This window comes from Hippopotamus amphibius, chromosome 3 (genome assembly GCF_030028045.1).
Source record: "Hippopotamus amphibius kiboko isolate mHipAmp2 chromosome 3, mHipAmp2.hap2, whole genome shotgun sequence".
Lineage (NCBI taxonomy): Eukaryota > Metazoa > Chordata > Mammalia > Artiodactyla > Hippopotamidae > Hippopotamus > Hippopotamus amphibius.
Genome location: NC_080188.1, coordinates 4,635,569 through 4,656,742, shown reverse-complemented (window position 1 = coordinate 4,656,742; position 21,174 = coordinate 4,635,569). Strand labels below are relative to the sequence as shown.

At 41.7% G+C, this 21,174-nt stretch overlaps 1 protein-coding gene across 1 annotated transcript in view; it reads right to left on the bottom strand.

Annotated features, from left to right (window-relative positions):
• Nucleotides 1-10,531: 10,531 nt before the first annotated feature.
• Nucleotides 10,532-21,174, bottom strand: part of LOC130849661 (cytosolic beta-glucosidase) — a 113,867-nt gene continuing 103,224 nt past the window's right edge. The window contains exon 5 of the mRNA XM_057728735.1: nt 10,532-11,463. Coding sequence (XP_057584718.1) covers nt 11,261-11,463 — 203 coding nt within the window. The 3' untranslated portion in view covers nt 10,532-11,260. The remainder of the gene's footprint in view (nt 11,464-21,174) is intronic.

Genomic DNA, 21,174 nt, shown 5'->3' with positions numbered 1-21,174 from the left:
ACTTGGAGCCGCTCAGTGGTGAGACTAAGATGATCACGGCGTTAAACGTGAGTGCTGGAAGTTCTGCTTGGATCTTCTTAGGCCGATGCTCTGGCCCCTCCCTTGCCATCATTAATGTGAGTTGACTCACTGGAGTACACCAAGGCCTCTAAAGTGGGCAGCCTCTGGCAACTCTTGATTGCCAAGCCCTGGCAAATCTGAGAGCGTGCAGATTCTCAGGCCCAGGGACGGGGCCCAGCAGGACGCCCATGTTTTAGCAAGACCTCTAGGTGATACTAATGCCCACTCATGTTTGAGAACCACCGGCGTTTGCTAAACCCTGTAGCCTACATAATACTGTGATTGCCATACGATTTTCCATCGGACTTCTTAGGGATCATGCAGCATGTTCCTATTTACGGTTATTATAAAGCCAACCCAGGAATTAGTGCCTATGTCAACAGTTTTTATATTAAGCCTCCAGAAAACCTCAAAGCCACGAGGGGCGGAATGTTTAAAGCTTATCCACAGGATGCAGGTGACGTGGCCATTATTTGTAACTTCCCTTCCCCTGATTCCCTACCATTTGGAGATAAAGAAAACGATTTCTCTTTCTTGATGTCAAGACTGTCCAGCTACTCAATTTGGTCAGAGTGAAAAAAATCTTTATCCTGGCTATGCAAATCACTTCTCAAGGGTCTTCAGTTCCTTTTCAGTCTGCCCAGAACTGTGTTTTTATCCAATTCACAGGGGGTCTGAAAGAGGGACTGCTTCTCCCCACCCCTTGCCTGTTTCAGGCACACTGTAAACATAAACGTATTCAAGCGCTTTCTTCCACTGCAGTTTGAAACGTGCGTGGATGTCATGAAGAATAAAGAAGGGAGGTCAGGCCCCCGCCACCGTCCTCATCACACTTCTAATTACTTGTTCAATGTCACTGCCTAATTACTTGCTCCCCACATGTTCTCAATTAAGACTTTTAGAGGCCCTAAGCTCTGGCAGGATAATGGTGTCTCCTCCAACACCATATGGATTTTGAAATTCAGAAAAAAATCAAAACTTTCAAATAAGTTTAAGATGTCCAGCAAGCTTTTATTTCCCACCATGACTGTTTCGATGCTTTGCTCCAAATATCATATACAAAGCTTAATTTTTTAAAGCGGCGAGGAGGGCAGCACCTCAGCTGGTGCCCTAAGCATGGGTTGGTCTTCCTTTGGAAAATCCCGCACCATTTCCACAGAAATTGTAAGTCTCATGAGGACCAAAGCTGTATCTGTCTTGGTCACAATGTAGTCCTACAAAGCCTGAGCTAAGATAGGTTCTTTTTTTTTTTTTTTTTTTTTTAATAGATTTATTTATTTATTTATTGGCTGTGTTGGGTCTTCACTGCTGCTCACGGGCTTTCTCTAGTTGCGGCCAGTCATGGCTACTCTTCATTGCGGTGCACGGGCTTCTTGTTGTGGTGGCTTCTCTTATTGCAGAGCACGGGCTCTAGGTGCATGGGCTTCAGTAGCTGTGGCACGTGGGCTCAGTAGTTGTGGTGCAAGGGCTTAGTTGCTCTGCGCCATGTGGGATCTTCCCGGACCAGGGATCGAACCCGTTTCCCCTGCATTGGTAGGCGGATTCTTAACCACCGCGCCACCAGGGAAGCCCCATAAGATAGGTTCTTAATAAATGTCTGATGAAAGGATAAGAGAATAAGTGAGTGAATGAGTGAGTAGACAGAGCAATAGAAAGAGAATGAGGTAGAAAAGATAAAGTGACAGGGAGAAAAGGAGGAGGGAAGGAAGAGAGGGGGTTAAGGAGGAGGAAGTGAGAGAAAGAAGCAGAAGGCAGGGAGGAAATAAAACCAGCTGGTTACTATCTTAATTTTTCTATAGTTCACGAAAAAGGTGTACTGGTACTAGACACTTGAGTCCATTGTTGGAGCTCGGAAGAATTATCTGTTTCATTATTGCTTAATTCCAGAATAAATGTTGCCCTCATCCTTTTATAGAATTATGAACAGTGTATTTACTTACACGGCACGGTTTTCAACTACGTGACAGCCCGTTGCTCACGTTGTCTTTGTCATGGAATTAGGGAAATGTAGCATAAGCTTTAAATTTGCAGCTGCTGTCCAATCAATGAGGAAGGCCTGCTGTGCAGATAGCGCTGTGATACATGAAGTTAGCTATTCAACTGTTACAGTCCTTGGGACTTTTGATTTCTGTCACCCTGGAAAATGAACAGCATTTGTGCTGACAGCTTTTTCTTTTTCCCAATTCACCCCTTTCTAATGAAGCTATTCCAAACCGAGGTGTGCATTTAACTAAATTTTACAAGCCATATCAAAACAGCAGTATTAACAGTACTTGTTGCCAAAAAAATCCCATGCAAATTACAGGGAACTTACACATGCAAAACATTTAGCCAAAATGGGGCTTTTAGATGACATCCATCTTATAAGCTGTCAACACACAGCAATGATATTCAGTCCTTTTTTTTCTCCTTTTTCTTGATAAGAACGAAAGTATGCTGTGGCCCAGCATTCAAATTTATCAAATAAGCACCCGAGAACGGATGTAATGCATACTCTAAAATTTAGCAGAGAAGCCCCGTATGCTGTGGAGAAAGGTCCTATATCTCTAGGTCCCAGATCCTAATGTGACAAGGATATTATTATCCACTAGTGTCATAATGCCTCTTATAGAGATTTTCCCCTCTTAGCCCTGTTATTTTAATTTGTGCACAAATTTTAGCACAGGCAATTTCTCCCTGCAAAGGCCTTTCACTAATAGAATTATACTATCTTAGCTCAAAATGGCCTTTGGTTCCCAGTCCACTGGGCTCAAAAGATTATTTCCTTGTGGTAGAGAGTTTTCCACACCACCCAGGAGCCCACCATTATCTGCACCGAACACCCCAACCCTCTACATCCTTCAAGAGGCTACACAGCTGGGCCCAGCATGAAAATGACAAGCATTAGAAAACTCCAAGATTTTATTTTCCTCTGCGTGGGCATCTTGGCTTCTGGACTCCTGTCAATGCCATCACAGCGCATGCCTTTCAATAAAAAGTGATCTTAACAGGATTAAATGTAATTTAGCGTCAATAAGGGGAAGTTTGCCACTGGGCGGAATTATAATAGACAGTGTGATCAGAAGGAAGAGAATCTGGAAGGTTTTCAGAGCCCATTCTACTGTAAAAATGAAACACAGAGAAGAGAAAAAGAATTTATTCTCAGCCAAATGCTTTCACTAGTTCCATCTTGCACGCAAATCAATTCACAGTCTATTAAAGTAGTAAGAACTGTGTATTATCATTTACAGGGAGGGAAAAAAAGGGAGAGAGAGAGAGAACAAGTGTGATTTCTACACCAGTCTTCTTTGTTGCTATGCAAGTGGTAAATAAAGTGTTTTCGGTTCTGCCTGACGTGTGACCTGAACCCACAAAAAGCCCACAGAGCCCAACACAGAATTATATTTGAAGCAGGACGTTTCCCGTATCATCACTCAGCAGGCAGCAGCTTTAGGAAGACAATTCACTCTTCTGGAAGGTATCTTCTCCATCCCCTGGGCAGAGTGGATCTGGAAAAGTAGTGGAGCAGTTGAGCACTGGATTGGAACTCTAGCCCAGGAAAGAATAACTCTCCTCTGCCAGAAGGATGAGCTGCTCCTTTCTTGGAGCTGTCGATGGTTGCCCTTCACCGAATCACTGCTCTAGTACAGATGGATGGAAGGAATAAGGAGGCAAGGGAGGCGTGTAGCAAGAGGTGACTGCCTGAAATTACTTCCCTAATTTTCGAGTCTTGGCACTATTAGTAGAAAAAATAATAATAGCTACCACTTAATGGACATCATAATTAGCACTTAGTGGAGGGTGTTCTAAATTATGTGTACCATCTCATTTAAATTCTCACTACAGTCCTATAAAGTAGGTGGTTTTATTTTAATTCTCACTTTACAGTTGAGGGAAAGAAAAATCAGGGGTCAGAGTAGGTCATTTGAAGTCGTATATTACACAAACACTGGGGCTGTGATCAAACCCTGGGTTACCTGCTGCTGTCCACGTGCTTAACCACATCTGCTCAACTGCAACTGGAAATGCAGCAGTTTTATCATGGGAAAAATTTTGGTTTGGTAAATGCCATTGCTGGGAAGAGTAACTAGTTTATTAAAAGAGAGATTCCAGGGACTTCCCTGATGGCGCAGTGGTTAAGAATCTACCTGCCAATGCAAGGGACACGGGTTCGATCCCTGCTCCAGGAAGATCCCACATGCTCGCAGAGCAGCTAAGCCCGTGTGCCACAAATACTGAGCCTGCACTCTAGAGCCCATGAGCCACAACTGCTGAGCCCACATGCTACAACTACTGAAGCCCACACGCCCAGAGCCCATGCTCTGCAACAAGAGAAGCCACAGCAATGAGAAGCCTGTGCACAGCAACGAAGAGTAGCCCCTCATTTGCCACAACTAGAAAAAGCACATGTGCAGCAGCAAAGACCCAATGCAGCCAATAAAATATACAACTTTTTAAAAAAATTTGTCCCAAACCTGCAGATTCAATGCAATTATAACAAAAATCCCAGAAAAAAAATTTTTTTAAAAAAAGATTCCAAAACAAAATAGTTTGCATGAGTGCAGAAACAAATAAGATAATGTTTGGTATATACAATGGAAGTCTTAGGAAAGAAAGAAACATTTACTACTTTGTGAAATGACCAGCTGGGAAATATGGAAAATCAGCTGAAGTTTCAGAGACACAGAGATCTTATAATGAAATCTTGTGGTTTGACTAAATCGTGTGTCATTGAAAATAACTGGGAGTCAAAAGCACCAGTGCCAGGTTCAATTCTGCCACAACCTTATCAGTAAAGATTTGATGTAGCATTTTCATGTTTGGAAACAGGCTGGTTGCAACACTGGCTCCACTGCTTACTAGCTCTATGGTTTAAGCAAGTTATTTACCTTTTCTCTGCCTCAGCTTACCCATCTGCAAAATGGGGATAATATTATAGTTGTAGAATTTACATCATAGTAAAGGATTAAATGAGTCAATCTACATCTTAAGTTTCCATTGCAAATAAAAATTTAACTATCTAACATCCATTACATCAATGATTTAATACAGATTTATAAGTTGCTTAGATAAGCCAGATATCATGCTAGGTGCTAGAAATGTTAAGATAAGACCTCAAAGTTGTTCACCATAGAGAAGGGCAAACAAAAAACCTTCTGTGTGATAGGGATACAATAAATTGGTGATTATAGACTAGAGCTAGCAAATGATTTTTAAATATCTAGAAAGTGTAACAAGTACTTAAAGAATAATTATCATCATGATGTGCTTAAAGTATCACCCAGAAGGAGTGCATACTTGTCACTTTCTGTCAATTGTACCATTGTTTCCTTACAGAGTCATTGCTGACTTATCTATGTCCATTACTTCAACACCCAATGAATCATCTGACAGCTGACATTTGTCTTTACAAGTATGTTCTAATAATAAAAGAAAACAGAAGCTAAGTAAGAAAATTTAGGAACAAATTATAAAGAAGGAAAAAACTATCATACCACAACCCAGAGAGAGACAAAAAAGGAAATATCAAGACATAAACAGTGGTTGTTTCTTACATTTTATCTCCATCATAACCATATATGTAGATTATAATATATGTCTAAACCTAATACATCCTCTGAATACATTATTAGCTCTTCCCACATACAATTTTAAAACTTTTGGCAGGGATGGGGGGATAATTTTAGGTTTGTAGAAGAGTTGCAAAGAGAGTCCAGGGACTTTTATGTTCTTCACCCAGCTTCCCCTAATGTTAACTTCTTACGTAACCATTGCATATTTATCAAAACTAAAAAGTTGACAATGGTAAAATGCTCTTAATTAAACTGAGGACTTTATTTGGAATTCCCAGTTTTTCCACTAATGTCCTTTTTTCTGTTCTAGGATTCTATCCAAGGGACCATGTTGCATTTCAGTTTCTGAGGACTTTTGATACATTAATTATAATTATACTTTAACTGTTCATTTACGCACTTCCCATCTTAACCAGGGCCCTTAACATATCAACAGTATTCTTCTACAAAGAAGCTTCCTATCTGGTTCCTACATCCCCATTTTTGTGTCATCTTTCAACACGTTGCTTTCAAATCATCACCATGCTGCCCAGAAATCTTTAGCCTTGCTCTACTAGAAACCAAAAAGTCTTCAAAGAACATCAGCGATGCCTGCCAATGCAGGGGACACAAGTTCCGTCCCTGGTCCAGGAAGATCCAACATGCCTCGGAGCAACTAAGCCTGTGTGGCACAAACTACTGAGTCCAAGTGCTGCAACTACTGAAGCCTGCACACCTACAGCCCATGCTCCACAACAGGAGAAGCAACCACACTAAGGAGCCTGTGTACTGCAACGAAGAGTAGTCCCCTCTATCTGCAACTAGAGAAAGTCCACGTGTAGCAACAAAGATGACCCAACACAGCCAAAAAAATAAATAAATAAATTTATATTAAAAAAAAAAAAAGAACATCAGAGACTCTCCACATTCTGGTCCCAATCTGCCCCTCCTCTCCCCTAAGGAGAGCTGGTCTAGACCCTGCCTTCCACCTCCAACAAGCTTTAAGCTTTCCACTTCCATATTTTTATATATATTATGTTATTTTTATATTACATTATTTTTCCTTGCCCATGGATTCATATCTGACCATGCCACCTAGCAGAGAACTCTCTCCCCTCTTAGCACCTGAAAAATTCACCCAGCATCGTTTGTTCTCATTTCATGTCTCTCTCCTAGTTCCTAAACCAGACTCCGCACTTTAGAGAAAAACTGTCTTGTCTGCAGTATTGCATCTCTACGATGTATTGTACAGTTTAATTTAATAAATATGTGCTGATTAGGCTGCTGGAAACCTTCACTTTTAATGATTATAAAAATAATGGCAACTTCTCGTTTCCAGTCCAATACATAAGGAGCTTGCAAGTAATTGCTCCCACCTTAAGGACAAGAAGAAAGTCAGACAGACTGAAAATTAACAATTCTTCTTAGATCCATCAGAGAATTGAGGTCACAGGGGAAAATGCTGCCACAAAAATTGGAGAGGCGGTGAGTCACAAGTTCCCAGAGCAGAAACCTCTGCAGGAACCGGAGGGAGTGAACAAGTGTCAAAGTTAAACATAATGGCTCACACTCGTGGGGTCCAGCCTCTCTGAACGTGTGACATTGATCGGCTTCTTTAATTCTTACAACAGCCTTGTGAGGAGCCCATTTTACACACAGGAAAACTGAGGCTCAGAAACACTCAGTAAGGTATTTCACATCACTTGGCTAGTTCATGTCAGAACCAGGATTTAAATGCAGGTGAATTGGCTCTTAATGATTCTTAATGACTCCACTGTATTGGCCTAGAACCACGAACCAATACCACCAGTCATGGGTCAGGTGACACTTAGAGACCCTGGAAAATCCTAGGACAGCGGGCTCCATGTACTCTCTGCAAGAGACACTCATGAACTTTCACCATTGGGAATCTCACCCAGTGCTTTGGCCAACTCCCCATCTCACCTACTGCCACAAACTACAAGGTTTCTTCTCCCTTCCTGATGCCATAACCCATAATTCTAAAGGCCAGCATAAAGCGTCTTTATGTCAAATGTCTTCTGATTTCATTCTTTAAGGCTCATCACGCTTTGTGCTCTGTACTCCATCCCTCCCAGGACAACCAGAGCCTCAAATATCGTGATCAGTGATGAATATGTGTTCGCCGGGTAAGGAGTATTGCTAGTAATTAAACAGTATTAATTCCATCAGTTTGATTTAGTCTGCTTTCTCAATAATGAAGCTCAATCTTCTATTTTCTTTCTGCCTTGCACCGAGCAATAGAGTTGGTGTTCAAGGATTATCATATAAATCTACTTTTTGGTCAGCCAGTGCTGGGGAATTTTTTCAATATATTACAAATATATTCATTATTCTCTCGTTCATAAAAATAATTAAAAACTACAGCCCAAACACAAATTCCCAGACCACAAAAGCCTGACTGGCACTCTGCTGCCAGGTTTGCCAGCGTCTTAGTTTACAGGTTTCTTAATGAGAACTTGTACCGCTCATTCAATAAAGGGCTTAAGTGGACATTTCCTGGTGGTGTTCGCAGAGTTATAAAACAAAAGTCCTCCACAACAAAATGTAAAGGGACTACTACTACTTTCTGCATGTTTTTAGCAATTCAGAAATGACTTACCTTAAAACGAAAACTATCAAAAAAAACCCCAAATTCTTTAAAAGTGATCCCCAGGATGTTAATAACGTGTTCACAATCCATTTTTTTAAAAAAATCAAGGGAGGAAGGTAGAGAGAAATACAAGTAGATCCAATCCATCATTGTGATATCCAAGTTTCTCCTTAGATAAAAGAGACATAAAACGTATGCTTTACAAGCCTCAGATGACCTTCAAGACATCTAAGTACAATATCTATGGATTTTTAAGTATAATTAACAACTCCTGTTTTACTGTTTAAAGAATGCAAGTTCTGTTTCCTTGACAGACAAAAGCCAATCAATTCTGTTCTCAAATGCTAATACATACAATTAAAAATAACATTAATTAAAATAATACTGGGGGCTGTTAGGGTTTGGCTGGGGCACTTTTTTTCCCTCACTTTAACCTATGGCAATTTTAATTTACAAGGCTGATTAGGGAAGCACCTTTGGTTTGATGCATCTCTGGGACAAAGAGCTCGCCTTTTAAATACAGCAGAGATCTGCGGAGGCCACAGCACTGTGAGGCAGCCCGGCCACTGCAGCTAGATTGTTTTTTTCACCTGGTAGACCAAACATGACAGATCGTTTTACTTACAGCGGGAATATTAATTTCCTGGTTTTGGTAACAAAAATACAGTGCTCATTTGTATTGTTGTAAAACTTGTAAATATGCCCTGTAGGATAAGTAATATTCAAAGCAACATCCTAATTAAAAGGAAAACTCAGTTGTCTTGCAAGATAATATAAGGAGGGCACATAAATTTTAAATAAGATGCATGGTAAAAATGAAAAAGACAGGCTGGATAGGAGAGGAATGAAATAAGATTTGGAAATGTGCTTTTAAAATGAACACAAATTGTGAGATAATGTCTCATTGAACAATAAAAAAAACAAATGAGTGGCAAAGATGTAATAGAATTTCCTATGTATACCATTTTAATCTTAATATAATTTTCCCCAGTGCACCCACGTTTAGACCATTTCTTTCTCACTCTGTCCAAAGTTACTGAGAGTGTACTTTGCCGTAAATAATTCCCTGATTATGAACATGAAAACAATCCAGAAATCGACCACAGTGTTTTTTAAAAATGACAGAGGGTCCGCTTGGGGCCAAAGCCTTAGTGTAACAGGGAAGAGCCAACTCTGACTCCACGTTGGATCTGTTTCTTTAACCTTTACATCCTATTGCTTTTGTTCACTAAAAGGATAATGTCTACACATAATGGCCTGCCTCAGGGAACCCTGCCCCTCTGCCCAAATGTTAAACCAAAGTGCCTTTGTTCAGGGAAATATCTGGACCCTGTCCACCTGTGGATGGCTGCAAGAAAGAAGAAATTAACACACCCCCTCTGAGGCTGGCCATTCCAGGCGATATTTGAAAAACTTATGGCCTTTTTACTTTACTTCCTCATCTCCTCCCCATCTCTGTGCTGTAAGAGAAACTGGCATCCAAACCCCGATAAGATGGTTTTTTAGGAGACACTGGTCTGCCATCTTCTCAGTCTGCCGGCTTGCCGAATAAAGTCAGATTCCTCGCCTTGACACCTCATCTCAGATTTATTGGTCTGTTGTGTGGCGAGTAGAGTGAGCTTGGACTCAGTACCAAGAGAAAGGCAAAGTATGTGTCATTTCCTCAGGGAGGCAGAAGGAGAATACAGAAAACCACATTCCCTGTGTCCTCCTGCATAAAGTAACTCCACACACTCATTTCTTTTTTACTTTTTAAAAAATGCAGAGAAGACTTCCATGACACCCCAATCCATACCGTGCTACACAGAACAGAGCTGATGCCACAGAGGTGCCAGGTCCAGTAAACAAGCATTGATGTGACTTGAGGAAGATGCACATCCGTGCAGCCTCAGTTTCTCAGTCTGCAAAATGGGGGGATAACACTTACCTCTTCACTTCAAGCTTGCTACACATGTGAATGTTTAGTAAATATTACGTAAACATGGATGTGAGGGCACAAATTCCACAAATGTGGAAGATTTGCTGGAGTGAAGACAGGAAGTCCAGAGGAAGCCCTACATCTCTTACTGACTCCCACAGAAGAAGCTCAGTAAAATGTCCAAGTCCAATCAACCTGACATACATCTCAGACATTTCAACCACCAAGGCAGGAAATCCTCCCCTCCTCTGCTTACACTCATGTAAGTCACTTAACTCATATATTTATTTTCTGGCTGTCATCAATGTTCTGATGGATTCTTCATTTTCAAAAATATCCAAAAGTCGAGCCCATGCCCTGCTCATTCTTTTGCTTTTAATTTGGTGTCACTATAGAGTTGGAATCCAATTTCTGTTAAACATCAACACTCAAATACTCTTTTTTTTTAACCATTCACATCCTGGTTCGTTTCATTAATTTATTATTTTCCAAAAGTTTGTCAGGCAAAAGAAAGACGTACTTGTTCATGCATAGGTAAAATATGTGCCAAATATATCAACCGATCCATTTTATTAAGCAGGTTATCAGTTAATTCTTTGGTGAACAGAATGCATAATGATATAATGTGACTAACTTTTCATTTTGATTTTTACACTAGGTTACGTAATAGAAAGTCATGGACCACATGACAATGGACCTATAAAAGCAAACAATAGCTTATGCAAACAGAAAACAATAGGCTCATAAACAAGTATTCTTAAAATAAGTGGTCTGCTGTTAAGAGGTGCAAATCACGAGCTCACTGTGTTTGTCAATTCTGCATTATTTTTTTCTAGAAAAATTCTAAGGATTTAAATTGAAGTTTCCAAGTCCAACTGATTTGTTAACATAAGAATCAATTGCAGCGGTTTTCCTATTCTATTTTTTTTTAAAGCCTCATTGATCAAATACAAATAGAGTAAAAGCCATCATTAAATACATCCCCAGGCATTACATATTCAGACTTCGTGATCACGGATCAGCTGGTAGGACCTATTGATTACCAAGGCAATTTGTGGGTCTCTGAGGGATCACCGAAGCAGATTTCCTTTCCAAGGGCAGAGGGCCCCTTCTCCAGGTGAAATTGCCTGGCCATCGTTTCTACAGAGGTCCCTCCAGGCCATTGTTTCGGATGATCTTAGCGTACTCCTTGGCTGACGCGTAAGGGACTCGGGGTCTTGCTGGATCTTCGAAATCAACGTGGAAGAAACCAAACCGGCTGCTGTACCCGTGGGTCCACTCAAAGTTATCCAGAAGTGACCAGGCACAATATATTTGAAGATTGACTTTATCAAGTTGGATAGCTAAAATTAAAAAAACAAAAAATTACCATTTCCCCAAAGGTTTTATGAAAACCCAGACAGATACCCAGGTGGGTATCTTTCTCCTGCAGAAGATCACAGTGGGAACAGAAAAAGCCTTGTCTCGATCCCCTTTTCCAATTTCCTATTTTAACCAAGAAGGGGCTTCATTCAAGAAGTTAAATTGCATGCCTTTTTATTTGTCAGCCCCCCTTCATTAGATCAGGGAGCTCTTTAATCTCTGATTTTCAGCCAAGGTCCAAGTATATAATAGGCACTCAATTAATTTTTATTAAAATTGTAAATAAATGAATAAATAAATTATGACACTAAAAAAGAAGTTAAATTACATAATTATAAATATTTGGCTATTCACTCTTCCTGACATTCATTTTGTCCATTCATTCATGTACTCAATACACATCTTTTCAACACCTACTATTTTTCAGACACAAAGAAACACACACACACAGAGCTTCTCCCTAGTGCCCTAGAATTGTGCTCTGTAAAAACACTACCCAGCTTCTAAATACAACTTCAAGATGATTCAGAAAGCCCATTAATAAACTGGAAAAAAGTGATAATAACACAGCCGAGGAAGCCCCAGTACTTACCTTGTGTCCTTGTGATAGAATTGAGGTATATCTTATAATTCTGGAAATAGAACCTTCAGAAGGAAACGGATCAGCAGCTGGTCCTGGCTGTGCCTTTATCCTAGCCTAAGTAAGCATGGAAACGCTACGGCGTCCTCTGTGCCCCACATCTAAACTCAGAGTGGTGGTTAAGCCCTAAGGGCCAAGGCACTAGGCCACCTCCCTACCAAATGCAGATATGCACAAACACGGTATTCTATATAATTTCATCTATGGATGCCCCAGAGCCCATGGACTCCATATTAAGACACCAAATTATGGAGAATTCTCTGAGTAGTTTTACACTAATTGAGCTGATTTTTTAATTAGTTTTAGGTTTGGCAAAACTCAGCTTCTGTGAATCTTTGCGTTGGGCACTTTCATTTTTAAAACCGAAACAAGTAAACGTTATCTATGGGATGCACTAATATCTGTCTTATGGTACAGAAATCAAATTAAAAGGCAGGTTTTCTTTATAAAATAGACATATTCCTAAATAATTTAGGTGAAAATGAACATGTATATAATAAATCAAATTTTAATCTTACTGGGGATTGCTTTCAACCCAAATGACTCTTCTAGCTTCAGCAAAGCAAGATCCACCTTTTAATGTTTTTCGTTATAAATCCGTATTTTTCAGGTCTCTCAAAAGTACTGTACCCATATACTATTACACGTGTTGATCTCCAAATCTTCTTAGGATTTTTTTTACTACGGATATTCCATAGACAAATGCATTTCAATTACCAGGAATATTCCATAGACAAATGGAATTCTTTCAGTACGGATATTCCATTGACAAATGCATTTCTTTTACTAGGAACAGTCCATAGATGAGAGGAATTTTTTTCCAGGAATATTCCATAGACAAATGGAATTTTTTTTACTATGGATTTACTATTGACAAAAGTTTTCCCACAGGTTAATTGCTGCATAACCCCTCTGCCTTCGTGCATGGAGGCATGCAAAGTGCTTTACTTAGAAAACGCCCTGTGCATGGCCTCAAGGCAGGAATTAAACCCAACTGGATTGATTCTTTTTAAGTAAAGCATTGTTGGAAAATGAAATATATGCCACTGAAGCACATCAGGCTTTACAGGAATTAACACGTTTACTATTCCTTCTCCTCCCACTTGCCCACCTTGCCTCGTGTGTCTCCTCCCCTCTCTGTCCACCACAATCTGCAAAATGCCAATCTTTTAAAATAATCTTCTTAAATTTAATTTCTGGCTGGCATATATCTAAAAATGAAAATGACCAAAACCAAATACCAGGCCAGAAAAATAGCAATCTTTTTTGACTGCCTTATAATTCAATGTGGGGATGTGCGAAAATCTGCATAATCTTCTTTCTCATTTGCAGAACTACTGCTCAACAAGCCAGGCTGCCAGGTATAAACCGTTTCAGAAACTAGACAGGTTCTGAAAACATGCACAGTCCCACTGATCACGTACAAAAGGACTGATTCATGTGCTAAACCAGGAGATAAAAACAATGCCCTGCCCACCTGGAAGGGAGCAAAAAGGAAATCTTGACAATTTCATTGTTATCTGCCAGGAGTTCCGCAGCAGGGACTAAACGGCCCGAGTGACCCTGGTGGATGTCTCTGCATTTCCACTGCAGGAACATTCAAGTGGAGAATTACCTAGTTCGGGCTGAGGAGCTAGCCTGCTGGAATCCTTATCATGGTGCCACCACTGGGACAAATTACAAAACCGTACTGGAACCTGCACGCTTCTCCTGTTCCAATCTTCCTCAGGAACAGAAAGAGGCCATCATCACATGTCTTGCCACTGTGATTTATGAGGTCCCACATCTTAGTAAGGAAAAAACGTTTCTGTGAATTCACGCTCTTTCTTTAAGCAGCATTGCAGGCAAAGTAAACCCAGACTGACAGGAACTGCAGATGGGTACAAAGCACACGGGGGGTGACTATGACACCCGTCCGGGAGGCAGAGTTTGGTTTTGGACTAAAAGGCCAGTAGGAAAGATGCTCACCATCACAGATCATGGATACAAAGATGCAAGGGAAAAAGCATCTAAGACTTGTTAATATGTCATAGCCTTCAGCTGTTCTCATTATAAGAACTCCATGCCAGTGTTGTACGATACACACATGCAGACACACACGCTTGCACACACACTTAGGCGCGCACACACACACTCACTGCCCATTGTTGACCAAACTGAAAAGGTTGAGGCAACAGTCCTTCCCCACACTGCTCTCACTGCTGACACCAACTTCAAGTTCAAGGAGCTCCCAAAACCATGCTCAGTTTCAAGAGTTTGCTAGAAGAACTCTCAGAACTTCCAGAGACCTCTTGTAGTCACAGGTGTGGTTTATTACCGCAAAGGATACGTGTTAACATGAGCCAGAGGAGGAGGCACCGAGCACCGAGGTCCGAAACTGATGGGCTCCAAACACGAAGTTTTCATTGTCGTTTTCCCTCGGAGTCAGGACACGTTGTCCTCCTGGTGTTGACATGTGACAACACACACAGAGTACTGCCGGCCAGAGGAGGTCCCCTGAGCTTCGGTGCCCGGTGTTTTCATGCGGACTCTGTTACATGGGCGTGATGGATTGATTGCCCATGTGGACGTCTCAGTCCCCGAGTCGTTTGACTGCGTGTGCCCCAAAGCCCCCTGCTGAGTCACGTGATTGGTCTTCCTACCGTGACCAGCACTCTCCCTAAACAAGGACATCCCGTCAGGTGAGACTAGATTTTGTTTCTCCCAGAAGCTAAGGGCAAAGGCCAATCCACTCTTTGGGCAAAACCGAACTCTTTGCTACTCACACAGATCTGAACACACACATTTTAGAAGCTCCTTATTTCATGGTATTGGGCAGATCCTCCTCAATTCGCTGACTTACCGGGTGCTGTGATCATGCCTGTGTCTATCATGTCACAAAGGCCTAGAAAGCGGGCACTAAGCATCAATGGGATGTATTTCCCCACAGTTTATAAACAGAGGTCATCTTTTTTTTTTTTTTCAGCTAGAAAAATATTCTATTGTATAACACAGGCTGGAAGCAGCTACATGTATGGACAACATGGCTTAAGCCGTGCCTGGAGACGCTGGACGTTTCCCCGAGCAGCAGACACAACCTCCCGTCCGCAGTGGGAGGGAACCGGGCAGGGCTCTCATCCTCCCCATCACCCCCACAGTCACCCCAACTCAGGGCGCCTGTTCCTGCCTCTTCCAAGCCTTTGCTGTGACGGGGTCCGGCTGTGACCTTCACCACATCTCGCTCTGCCTGCTGGTCTGCAGTTGAGCACGTCACACACACGAGCCCACAGCTTTCCCACCACGGGGCGGGGGGGGGGGGTGGTGGGGGGAAGACTGTTTCACGGAAGGGCCAGCTGAGGCCTCAAAGATAATTTTTGTCTTCAAGATCGCTTAGGATTTATATATGATATCCATGAATGTGACACCACTATGAAGCTATGAAACAAACCACGAATCTGTAGACCCAAGCTGCCAGGACGAGAACCAGTGGAAAGGTCCAGGACAGTGTAAAAGGCAGCAACCTCACAAAAGAGAGAGAGAGAGATAAAGCCCCAAGAATGGATGAGAAGAAAAATTGTAGGCCCCTAGATTTCTGTGTTCAGGTAATGGTAGACTACACGATTCAATCAAGTAATGAAAATAAGTAAATACGCTGACTAAAATTTATTAAACAAATCTTCAAAACAATGGAAAGCTGACGATTTCATCAGGAATGACCAGGCCAAGTCAGGAAGTGGGAACTGAGATTGGTGGGCTTGGAAGCTGCTTTTGCCTGATGCAATTTTCCAGTCTTAGGAAATCAGAAACTGTTTTCTGTTTTCTGGGATGAGAATCAGTGCCAAAGAAATCTAGTATGAGACCCCACACTCAGAAAACTAAAATCCCAAAAGACTAAGCCTTAGGAGTAAGGGTGAGGCAGAAGCATACGGGTCACTGGAAAGTCTCAAGTCACCTGGTGGTTCAGAAACTGTCAAGTCTTGATCTTGGATTGCAGTGATCCCAGACTAACAGTACCCAAGTTTTGGGAAGATACACATTCAAATTCTTTCTAAAGGGAGACATCTATAGTCTAAACCTCAAATTATTATTACAAATATTTTAAAGTATAACCATCAGCATACAATTAAATATAACCATACAGACATGGGGAAACAATACCTTAAAAAAAATCACCAGAATCAACAGACAATAAGAAACAAACCCAGAATGATCTCAATTATTAGAATTGTCAGACAGATTATAAAATAACCATGTGCATTGTGTTTCAATCATAGAGACAAACTTGGAATATCTTTTGAAAAAGAAACCTCTACAAGCTTGGGTCTGAATCCCAGGTCCAGCAGTCACTAGCTGAAGGGGTCTCTCATTTCTCAGGAGTGCAGTGGAGACACTGATATTTACCCCTAGGACTGATGTAAAAAGGAAACAAGAGAGCGTGGATCCCAGCACGACACCTAGCCTACGGTGGGTTTCTGTTCCTTGCCTCTGGCCACCCCGTAGGAGAATGCAGAAGCCGAAGTAACAATAAACTTTGACGTGCCCTCTCCCCGACCCCAAACATTTTGATAAAGTAGAAATTGGGTTTAACGAACATGTGTGACAGTGTAAAAGGGAAAAGGGAGTCACAAGGACAGGATTCAGCCTGAGAAAGGTGAATGTAAGGACGAAGAGAGAGATACAGACTGTAAATCTGAAGACAGGGCTGTTTCCATCCGTTGACAGAATCCTTTCTTTTCTCCAGGGTGACATCTCCAAGTCATTGCCTGGATTCCTGCCTTCCTAAGTACTGAGAAGCAGTTCTAAGACCCCCCTAAAGCATTGAGTTTCTGGTGCCCAAGCTCTCAAACCCGTGTGATGTGAGTTGAGCAGGTGCATCCTGAGATTTACGTTTCGAGCAGCAAATCCTTTCCCGGGTGTGGAAAAAACTAGTAGAGTGGGTCTGAGTCAAAACCTTAAGTACTATGTGGCTAAGTTAATGTCATAACAAGCCCAAAAGACAGGATGCCAAACAACCTCAGACTCAAGGTCGTTGAAATAGAATGGGGACAGATCTCAGACAGACACCAGAGTTGGGGAGTGTTCACAAAGTTCATGGAGTATCTTCTATTGGCATTAATTTGTTGCTGCATATGTGATGTAAGAAAAAAAGAAAGCGCATATAGAGACATGGAGCCAAAGCAAATGTCAAAATGATTACCAATCCACCAGGGAACTGACTCTGACCACCTAAACCAGTTAGATCCTGGGGCATAGCTTAAAAAAAGTTTGTCAGCCTCACCCCAAACCTACTGAAGTCAGAATCTCTTTTGTTGTATTATGGGCTAAATTCTGTCCCTCTTAAATCCACATGTTGAAACCCCAACCCCTAGTACAGGACTTTATTTGGTCATAAAGTCTTTAGAGAGGTGATTAAGTTAAAATGAGGTCATTAAGGTGGGCCCTTACCCAATATGACTGGCATCTTCATAAGAAGAGAGTCACCGGGGTGCATGGGTGCCTGGGCACAGAGGAAAAACCAGTGAGGACATGGAGAGAAAGTGCTTATTCGAAAGCCGGAGAGAGACCTCACGAGAAGTCAAACCTGATGATACCTCGATCTTGGACTTCCAGCCTCCAGAACTGTGAGAAACTACCTTTCTGGTTTTCAAGCCACCCAGGCTATGGCATTTTGTTACAGCAGCCCTTAGCAAACTAATACAGGTTGAGAACTGAGAATTTCTGTGCTTTTTTTTTTTAATTTCTGTTTTTAATGAACTCCCCAAGTGACTTCTATACTTAGTCGAGTTTGAGACTGGTAAGCCTAGGATGAGCTCTGATGATCAACTACGATTTTTTTGAACCCCAGAGGCATCCTTCGAGAGGCTTATAAGTGTTACAAAATCACCATCAGCCCTTCTCGTCAACAGTCATAGCGGGAGGCGCTCTCTGCAGAGACACAGTTACGTGCAGGCCAAGTCACAGCACCTTTCAGACATGGAGGACCGCAAGAGACTAGGGGGCGATGGTGCACGCTTAGGAGTGTCAGGACGCTCTTTCATCCCACTGCTTAGTCGAAGCCTAGCCTTATCCCAGTGGATCATGAGAAATCTCTCAGTTCACCACGTGTAATGGCTTGACTGGAGGCTCCCCCAAAAGATGTGCCCATCCAAACCCCGTGAATGTGTCCTTATTGGGAAAAAGGACTTGCAAATGGAAGGGAAGGAACTCAAGATGAGATCATCCTGCATGATGGTGAGTCCTAAATCCAAGGACAAGTGTCCTTAGAAGATAAGAGAAGGGGAGAAGATATACAGGGAAGCAGGCAATGTGAAGACAGCCGTAGAGATTGGAGAGATCTACCTACAAGCCGAGGAATGCCAAGGCAGCCCCCAGAAGCTGGAAGAGAGGCGTGGAACAGAGTCTCCCCCAGAGCCTCCAGAAGGAACCCATCCTACGGATAAACCTTCATTTCAGACTTCTGGCCTCCAGACCTCTGAGAGAGCACATTTCTGCTGTTTAAGCCACCAAGTTTGCAGTAATTTGTTTCAGCAGCCTCAGGAAACAGACGCACCAGACTCTTTGGGGTGGGTGCCACCTGGGCTCCAAGTCCCAAACCACCCACCTGGATTTGCTGAGCGTTTGTGAGAATCTCTCTCAAGGCCTGCAAAGCTGGAGAGAGAAAACCTTCCCGGGACACGGTTTGAAGCAGATTTTCTGGCAACTGCCCTGCACGCTAACTTAGAAAATGTGTCTCTCTGAGTTTGCTGTGAGTGCACAAAAGCGCTACAACTGGAGGACAGCTTTAACGGTATAGCAGTTCCTGAGAGAGAACTGGCAAACCGGCTGTTTCCCCTTTCTTTAAAAAAAATAAAATAAAACAACATCAGGAAGATCTAAACATAGAAAATGCACAATAAGCCTCTACCCCTAACAACTCCAGGTGAATATCAGTGGCTGGACAGCATCTGTGAAAATGCCCAAATAATCCCAAAGCATGAGGCCCCCCCGCACATGGGAACTCCTAGGAGCAAGAACTATGACTCTCTGAAACGAGAGTTTTTGCAAAACAGACGCTAATGTACAAATATTTTATAGGAAAATGACAATTAACCAGAAACAAGCTGTAAAGATTTAATTATCTGCATCATTCCTGTTCCTTGCATTAGATTGGGGGGAGGGGTGGAAGCTGTAAATAGGAAGCAGAGGAAAGGTATCACATAAAATCATATTTTTATTTAATTATAAAGCTGACTGGAGGATAGGTACACATTCAGTGTCATCTTCTATAATTTCTCCATCAATATTACTTTTATGGTTACTTCTGCTCCAGTGGGTAAGCTCTTATAAGAATCAAAGTTCTCAGCAGATAAAGCTGTCTTCTACCAGAAAAGTTTCCTTCCTTGCCCCATCCTCTCCTTTTCTCCCTTCCTTCCTTCCTGTCCTTCCTTTCAAGACTTACTTTCACCTTCTGTAAAATGAGGGTAATAGCATCTTCTTCCTAGGATTGTGGTGGATATTAATAAATTAATGCATATAAAGCTCTCTGAATAATGCCTAGTTTGTAGTAAACACTCAATACACAATGCTTGTTGGTACTGCTGTTCTTGTCATTTCTCTCAGAGTCTGGAAGGACAATGAATGAAAACGGTTTTTTCTCTTCCTCCCATCTGGCTCCAAACAGCTTTCAGAGTGTGTAGAGTCAGCACAAAGCGCTCAGTGCTGAGAACCAGCGAAATCAGGGCATCGAGGGAAAGTGCAGCATCTGGGGCAGGGCTTGTGCTCAGTTGGAAAGGGTCAGCCCTGGGTCACAAAAAATAAATTACTAAAGACAAGGACCCTAGGGTGAGGCTGCCAGGAACACCGAGTGTTGCTGAAGCCTCCCTGCCTTGGGGTGCCCAGAGCTGGAAACAGCATCATTTAAGGTTTCTGGGATCCTACATCCATCCTACACTGATTCAATAAATGTATATTGTGCTAGGAATTGGGACTATAAGTGTGAGCAAAATAAGCAGCCTCTCTTTTTAAAGAGCTTAACAGCCTATATGGAAGACATATCTTAATCAAATTACCGCCCGGTGAGCCTTTAATTACAATCTGTGAAAAGCATTGTGAAAGGAAAGACATGGGAACTGTGGGAAAGAACAGCATATTAGCTAACATTTATTGAGCACTTGGGTACCACTTTAAGGGTTTCATGTATGCATTAATTCATTTAATCTTTACAGTAAACCTGTGAGTTAGATGGATACTACCGTTGTCTCCATTTCACAGAGAAGAGAAGTGATGCACGGAGAGGTTAGGTAACCTTTGCAAAATTCAAATATCAAGTCAGTAGGAGGGCTGAAACTGGACCTCAGGCAGGATACCAACAGAGCCTGCCTGCCAAGCCTTGACACTATACTGAGTCTTTTGTTTTTTTTTTTTTTCTTACAACTCCAACAAGTTTCTTCTTTCATTTTTTAAAATTTTCTATACTTTTTAAAGGTTACTTTCCATGTACAGTTATTACAAACTATTGGCTCTATTCCCCATGTTGTACAATACATCCTTGTAGCCTACCTTACACCCAACAGTTTGTACCTCCCACTCCCCACCTTTATGATGCCCCTCCCCCACCACGAGTAACCACTAGTTCTCTATATCTGAGTCTGCTGCTTTTTTTTTATCTTCACTAGTTTATTGTATTTTTTTAGATTCCACATGGAAGTGATATCATACAAAATTTGTCTTCCTCTGTCTTATTCCACTTAGCATAATGACCTCCAAGTCTATCCATATTGCTGCAAATGGCAAAAATTCATCCTTTTTTATTGGCTGAGTCGTATTTCATTGTGTATACACACACACCCCCCACATTTTTATCCAGTCATCTGTTGATGAACACTTAGGTTGCTTCCATACTTTGGCACTACTTTCACAATTGTAAATAATGCTGCCATGAATGCTGGGGTGCATGTATCTTTTCAAATTAGTGGTTTGGTTTTGTTTTTTCAGATACATACCCAGGAGTGGTATTGCTGGGTCATATGGAAGCAAGAATATGGAGAAAAGGGAACCCTTGTACACTGTTGGTGGGAATGTAAATTAGTGCAGC